Source organism: Sinocyclocheilus anshuiensis, unplaced genomic scaffold, assembly GCF_001515605.1.
Source record: "Sinocyclocheilus anshuiensis isolate Anshui unplaced genomic scaffold, SAMN03320099.WGS_v1.1 scaffold2198, whole genome shotgun sequence".
In the NCBI taxonomy this organism is placed as follows: domain Eukaryota; kingdom Metazoa; phylum Chordata; class Actinopteri; order Cypriniformes; family Cyprinidae; genus Sinocyclocheilus; species Sinocyclocheilus anshuiensis.
This window is the reverse complement of record NW_015560625.1, coordinates 389164-397415: the sequence shown is the minus strand read 5'-3', so window position 1 is coordinate 397415 and position 8252 is coordinate 389164. Positions and strand designations below refer to the sequence as shown.

Genomic DNA, 8252 nt, shown 5'->3' with positions numbered 1-8252 from the left:
GAGTGTGGGTGTGTGTGTGTGTGTGTGTGTGTGTGTGTGTGTGTGTGAGAGAGTGTGTGTGTGTGTTTGTGTGTGTGTGTGTGTTTGTGTTTGTGACTTATGACTGGTTTCGTGCTCCAGGGTCACATTTGCTCTTCACTCACTGAAATTGAATCCGAATGATCAGAGAACCAAGTGAAATACGTCACACAGCAGAATAAATGCTAATACAGTAAAAAAAAAACGTTGCTGTGTTAGTGAACATCGTTCAGCATGTTTGGTTTTGACGGACATTTTTAATGCACGAACTATGCATTCTGTTGCTGATTGTTCAATAATTTGACAGATGTTTCGATTAGTATTTTCAGTATTAGTTCAAGTTTAACAGAAGGCTGTTTTTCAGCTGAACTATTCCATTAGTTGAGTCTCTCTCTCCTGCAGCAGAAGAGGAAGCTTTTCTTCTCATTGGGTAAAGTGATGGTCTTTTATCCGGTCAGATCTCTCGACAGTGACAGGGTTCATGCATTATTCTCTTACAAGCGCACAGAGGTAAAAATCTCCCATCAGCCCTGGGTTTCTCCCGGTACGTCTCACACCTCGACCCCAGGGCTGCGTCTCAGGACCGCTTCTGTTCCCACGCTTCACTCCTGTCTGTCTGTCTCTCATGTCAAGCTCAGAATGAAGATGATGAATTATGTATCGCTGCAGCTCTCAGAGAATCCTGATGCTGAAGTCCAGCTCCTGTCGGCTCATAAACCCATCCTGAAGTCCTTTATGAAATCAGTCTGACGCCCTGCATTCGTTAAAGCTGTTCATTTACACATTTAAAGATGCAACACGTTTAATGATGGAGTGACAGAGAGAGGGAACGCCTCAGGCAGCACAGATGAAACCTCAGGCGCTGAAGAACCTGAGAGACACTGAGACATCTATCTGAAGCTGCAAATATATTTATATAAATTGCACATCTGAATAGATAATGTCCACATATTATATATGACTATATAAGTAACTTAATGTAATTAAATAAATGTAAATAATGAACAGTTTTCAAAGAAACGACTACTTTTATTCATCAAGGCTGCATTAAACTGATAAAAAGTGACAGTAAAGACATTTATAATGTTACAAAAGATTTCTGTTTCAAATAAAAGCTGTTCTTTTGAACTTTCTATTCATCCGTGAATCCTGAAAAATAAAATGCATCACGGTTTCCACACAAATATTGTGCAGCACAACTGTTTTTAACATTGATAATAATCAGAAATGTTTGTTGAGCAGCAAATCAGCATATTAGAATGATTTCTGAAGATCATGTGACACTGAAGACTGGAGTAATGATGCTGAAAATACAGCTTTGATCACAGGAATATATTACAGTTTAACAGATATTCACATAGAAAACAGCTGATTTAAATTGTAATAATATTTACCAATTTTTACTGTATATTTTTGATCAAATAAATGCAGCCTTGGTGAGCAGAAGAGACTTCTTTTAAAAATATTTTTAAAATTACCAACCCAAACTTATAACAGGGAGTGTTTAGATTTTAAATATATGTTAAGTCTCATAAGTCTAAGATGAATAGTTCATATATTAAAACATTTAAAATACAGTAGATAAAATATAGCTGAAAATAAATGATCTAAAATATAATTATACATCTTTAAAATGCTTTGCCGATTTTGTCTGTAAAACAGTTGTGGTAATAAAGCCCTTATTAAAGATATTTGAAGAGAGTGTGATGGATGTGTTAGTATGCAGAGAAACACGCTGGGCCCTCGTGCATGTGTGTGTGTGTGTGTGTGTGTGTGTATGTGTGCTTTAATTGAGACACGGAGGAGAGCAGCATGCAATGCTCTAATAAACAGTTAATTATGCAACTCCCCACACCACACCAGCAGATTGAATCTGCATCAGAGACCTCACATACACACACATACACACACACATCCATCAGCTTTAACCTGTGAGCGCATCTCTGCCGCCACCGCCGACCCTCGGCAGGCCAGATTAGATGAATGACAAACGCACTTCTGTTAATCCATTTATTTAATATGCCACTTGTGTGCCGCACATCACAGCCAGACCTGATTAATCTCTCTCTCTCACACACACACACACACACACACACACACACAGACAAAGAGAAAAGGATGTCAGGCTCTCACCTTGTGTAGCAATGTAGTGATTTGGCCTGTGATAGCCCTGAAACACAAACAGACAGACCATCACATCATCACATCACATTTTATACATATATGTGCATGTGTGATTGTGTGTGTGTATGTGTATGTGTTTGTGTGTGTGTGTGTGTGTGTGTGTGTATGTGTTTGTGTGTGTGAGTGTGTGTGTGTGTGTGTGTGTGTATGTGTTTGTGTGTGTGAGAAAGTTTTATTTTTTAATCTTTTGCTTTATACAATACAGATTCTGTCAAAGCAGCTTTATAGTATTAAACTGGACAATAGTTTGTCAATAACGCAAGAAGACAAGAACAAACAGTCAGTTTTTCAGCTAAAGTCAGTTCATTGATGATTCAGTGATGTCATCATCCAGTTCATCTCTCTTCAATAGTGTCTGTGCAATAAAGTCAACAATATTGCCAGAAATTAAGTGTCCCCAACTAAGCAAGGCAAAGGCGACAGCGGCAAGGAACCAAAACTCCATCGGTGACAGAAATAGAGAAAAAACCTTGGCAGAAACCAGGCTCAGTCGGTGAGTGTGTGTGCTCGTGCTCTTGATATAATGTGAGTGTGGCTTGATGTGTGTGTGTGTGTGTGTGTGTGTGTTTGAGTGCGGTGACCTTTGTGAGAAGGTCACGGCTGCTTCTGTACTCACATCAACGTAATTAGCATTAATGTAATCAGAGTTCTGCTCGCCATCCAGATTCTGCAGCCGCACGCGCGAGTGATCATCTGCAAACACACACACACACACACACACACACACACAGACGGACGTCAGCGTCTCATGTTGTGTGTTTCTCTCCAGTTCCTGCGTAATCTGATGGTCTCTGTGTCCAGATAACACGCGTGTGTAATTTAGAGATTCTCACAACCTCACAGCTCGCAACCTACTGTATATAATATTTGATATATTATCATTATAATACATATTACCAGTATATATTATATATTGTTGATTGGCGTAAATTAGAGCATTTTAGGAACTTAAAGGGGTGGTTCAGTGTTTTTTTTCTAGGCTTGATTGTGTTTATGGGGTGCAGTCTTACATGTGTTAATGCTTCGTTTGAAAAAAAAAACGCATTATTTTTCAGATAATTTACTTTTATTCCACACCGCTCTGTCCTCACTCTCTGCCAGCAGGTGGCGCTTAAAGCGTTTCCTTGGTTTCCGCTGTAAACAAAGCAGCGCTGCACTTATGAACTTTAAAGGGGTGGTTCACTGTTTTTTTTCTAGGCTTGATTGTGTTTATGGGGTGCAGTCTTACATGTGTTAATGCTTCGTTTGAAAAAAAAAACGCATTATTTTTCAGATAATTTACTTTTATTCCACACCGCTCTGTCCCTTCTCTGAGAAACAGGCTGATCTTTTCCTGTTTTTATGAAGCCCCGCCCTCAGAAATAGGCGAAGTGCTCTGATTGGTTAGCTAGCCCAGTGTGTTGTGATTGGCTAAACTGCCTCTAGTGTGCGTTAAAAAAGTGAAATCGCAATGAACCACCCCTTTAAATAAATTTAAATTAAAGAGAGTCGCAGATAGATATGAAAATGATCAACACATTTATAACAGAACTGATTTTGGAGCAAGAAATCTTGACTAACTTTATAACCAGAGCCTAAAAATAACATTTTGGCAGTGAACTGAGAAAATATACCATACATTTTTTTTTTCTGGCCATGAAACTGGCTGTGCATTATTTAATTACAAAACAGACAGAACAAATTGGAAACACATCTAACATTTATTTATGTATTTATTTATTTAAGAATATATTAATTAATTTATTTAAATTAGAAAAATTAAGTCACTAGAGAAATATCACTATAATATTATTGAACTGTAAAGTATTTCATAATAATTTTAATTTATATAATAATAATAATAGTGATAATAATATTTTTTTAGATCCAGCTGCTTTAAAAGACATCCAAGGTTTGTTTGTTTATTTATTTATTTATTCAAACTATAAAAATTAAATAAATAAATAATTAACAGTATAATACTATTGAACTGAAAAAGCATTTCATAATAATTTAATGCCTGTATTTTTGAGATCCAGCTGCTTTAAAAGACATCCAAAGGATATTTGATATACTTTATATTTTTTTTATATTACATATAAAAGTTGATTTGACATAAGCAACGATATAATCATGAATAGCAGGAGCTCTGGAGTATTTTGTGGTGAAGAGCACTGGCTGATACGCACATGCAATGATGTTCCCGTAGCGGTTCTTCATGCGGTTCTCGTCTTTCTTGGCCAAATCCCAGGCGGCAGACTGACCCTCAAAGAAGCTCTGAAGAGACAGAAACACACAGAGAGACGGAGACGCGTGAGAGTCCAGCAGAAACCACATCTGCTTCAGTCCTGTAAGCCGAGGAGAATGGGACGAGGTCAAAGCAGCTGAAACACACACACTTATTCCACTCGGACCCGTCTGTCCTTCACACGCAGGTGAAACAGACGCCGTCTCATCTGAGAATCAAAAAGCTCGTCATGAAGAGCACGAATCCCAGCGGTGCAACAGAAACTCAAGGAAAAACAACCACTGCGATATTTCGCCTTGTTTTCCATTAAAAAGATCTAACCATTCCTAAAAACAGAATATGCGATGAATTATTGAAACGCACGGCTGAGGTGCGAGCTGTAATTTAACCATAAACCTCTGGTTAAAAAATAACAGCTTCAGCTTCTCAAGAAAACGTAAGTTTTTACTGAAAAACAAGACAAAAATACTGATTAAAAATGCATTATTTGTAACTCAAGCTGATCTGAATGAACACACACACACACACACACACACGCACTCACACACACAAATACACACACACACACACACACACACACACGCGCTCACTCACACACGCACGCACACACACACTCACTCACACTCACAAACACACTCACGCATGCACACTCATACGCACACACGCACTCGCGCACACGCACTCACACATGGTTGTGTTTCCATGTTTTATGGGGACATCCCATAGGCGTAATGGTTTTTCTACTGTACAGACCGTATATTCTATTGCCCTACACCAACCCTACCCCTAAACCTACCCCTCACAGGAAACTTTGTGCATTTTTACTTTCTCAAAAAAACTCATTCTGTATGATTTATAAGCTTGTTTCCTCATGAGGACCTCAAAATTGACATTTGGTCCCCATAACGTGATAAATACCAGGTAAACACACACAGACACACTCACACACACACACACACACACGGGTCCTGCTCACAGAAATCAGTGTTATTTTACTCTCACTGATATATTATATTACTCTCACTATGTATTATAGTTTTTGTTAATAATATACATTATTTTATTTTCATATTTTCTGTTTTCACTTTAATTTTAGTTACAGATTTAGTATTTTTGTTTGTATTTGTCATTTTATTAATTTTATTTTATTTTTTATATTTTCTGTTTTCACTTTAATTTTAGTTGCAGATTTAGTATTTTTTTTGTGTGTTTTTGTCATTTTACTAATTTTATTTTATTTTAACCTATTGTATTTACTAATGTTTATTTATTAGTTTTAGTGTAGTCTGGGTTCCTGCAGTGTTACTTCAGTATCATTGATATTCTATTATAATTTTTGTAAATATTTTGAATTAAATTAACTTTTTTTATATTTTCTGATTTCACTTTAACTTTAGTTTACATTTTAGTGTTTTGTGTTGTTGTTGTTTGTCTGTTTGTTTTTGTCTTTTTTATTTTAATATATATTTTTAATGTCTATATAGTATTATTAATTTTTACTAATTAGTTTGTTTAGTTCGGGTTCCTCCGGTGTTTATTTAGTATCATTGATATATGATTATAGTTTGTGTTAATATTGTAAATTAGAATTTATTTTTATATTTTGTTTTCACTTTAATCTAATTTAAGTGGTGTTGTGTTTTTTCCCCTATTTTTTTAGTTTTTTTTTTCTTTAATGTGCCTATAGTATTCATTAATTTTCATTTATTAGTTATAGTTTTAGTTATTTTAGTACTTCAGTTTAAAGTAAATGAAAATGAGGAATGTTGCCTTAGCAACTAGCTGTTGTTTTTTTTCAACATCTGATTATAATCAAGCATCAACATGAAGATTTAATGTACATCTGCGTGCTCATACTGTGTTTTACTGAATGGAAATGATAGAAATGATCTACAGATCTAGTTGTTTTCTCCCTCTATAACTTTAATATTCTCAACACAATTGAAAGATCTCCTAATGAGACGAGCTGCTCTGTTCTCCTCTTTGGAATCAAATGTATTGGAGATGAAGAGCGGTTTGACATCGACTTGAGCAGATGAATGACGACACTTCCTTTGACCATGTGACTCCTCAGAGACCAATGATTCATCTGCTTTCCCATCATTAATTCATGCTGGAAAACTTCACTAATGACCGCTCACATCTAACCCAGATCATCCGCATGATTGGCACTTTAGAACTTAAACATCATCTCTTTATGTGTTTTATTTTCAGTTTTCATTCGTTCAACTGCTGGATTTATGATAAAAAATAAAAAATGCTGAAGCTGAAGCTCCTGAGCAACATCACAAACCATAATTTTCACTCAGAAAACTCTTGTAGGTCTACGCCTTACACACTTTAACCTATTTCAATAAGAGTAAAACATATCCCATAATAAATCACTACTAATATATGACCATTTTAAGATTATGAGCATCATAAATGTATATATACATTTAAAATAAGAAACAAGCTTTAAATAAGCTAAAACAATTAAAAATCAAGATACTTCATATTTTAATTCACCCCCTCAACAATTGTATTTTGCCAAGAACCAAAGACAAATACAACTTAATTTTATTTTAACCATGATTTATTTTGCGATTCCAGATGTTTCAAGAACTGTACATTCTTGAACAAAAATGTAAAAATAAAAAGGTAATATAAAAAAGAAATATAATTTCAAATTGCAACATCATCTTGTTTTAATTTAATATAATTTAATAAATTTTTTTGTGATTCCAGAAGTTTCAAGAACTGATTTCAAATGATTTAAAACTAAACAAGCTTTAAATATAAGCTAAAACAATTAAAAATCAAGACATTTCATATTTTAATCCCCTCAACGATTGCACTCTATTTTCCCTTGAAGAAACAGGATTCTTGGAAAACCTGGATATAAGAGGAAAAGTCATGGAAATGAAGAAAATCTTAAACTGAATATAACATTTTTAACAAATATACATTTTCCAAGTTATGCTACATGTTAAAGTATTTTATTGGATAGAAATTGTAAGTAAAAATATTTGAAACAATCCTGATCCCATATCCAGTAAATCATGAATGACTGGAAAGTTTTGCCGACTGACTGGTTAAAAACAGCAGGAGCCCTGAAGAACATTCAGCTCTTAAAACTCCTGGAATAGAAACTAAAAATGTCTTGAAAGCAAAACTTTCTCTTGAGATCTTGTTTTGGATGATGGGAGTCTCGGGGTCAAAAGGCCGATTCAGATGTTCAACAGCCGTCAGTAATCGGCACTCTTTGAGTGTTTTCAGAGAAATGAAGGTGATTTTAACAAAATGAAAGATGAAGGGCCTCAGAATCTCTCTGAATGCGTGAAGGTGGATGAGCAGATGAACACACACACACACACACACTCTCTCTCTCTCTCACACACACACACCTCCTTCAGTCGAGTGACTCTCATCATCGAGTCACAAGACCAGGAGAAACACACACACACACAGTTTAGCAAGTGTTTGGCAGACACCAGCCATGTTCGGATATGTCTGTCAGACGCTTTCACACAAATCACAGTCTACATCATCATCATCAGCAGCGTCTCTCAGTTACAAAATAATCAAATGAAGTGTGATCTTACCTCATTGATCTGCTCCAAAGAGAACCAACAGAACCAGAAGAGAGAGACACAGTGTGTAAGTCAACAATAACACAATACACACTCACACTCTCACACTCTCACTCCCACACTCTCACACTCTCTCACTCTCACACTCTCACACTCTCACACTCTCACTCACTCTCACACTCTCTCTCTCTCACACTCACTCTCACTCTCACTCTCACACTCACTCTCACTCTCACTCACACACTCACTCA

At 35.9% G+C, this 8252-nt stretch overlaps 1 protein-coding gene across 1 annotated transcript in view; it reads right to left on the bottom strand.

Annotated features, from left to right (window-relative positions):
* The window catches only part of LOC107681920 (receptor-type tyrosine-protein phosphatase mu), a 250840-nt gene that overhangs the window by 39010 nt on the left and 203578 nt on the right, over positions 1-8252 (bottom strand). The window contains exons 22-25 of the mRNA XM_016478293.1: positions 8014-8022; positions 4371-4458; positions 2819-2895; positions 2152-2188 (exon numbers count right to left, since the gene is read on the bottom strand). Coding sequence (XP_016333779.1) covers positions 2152-2188; positions 2819-2895; positions 4371-4458; positions 8014-8022 — 211 coding nt within the window. The remainder of the gene's footprint in view (positions 1-2151; positions 2189-2818; positions 2896-4370; positions 4459-8013; positions 8023-8252) is intronic.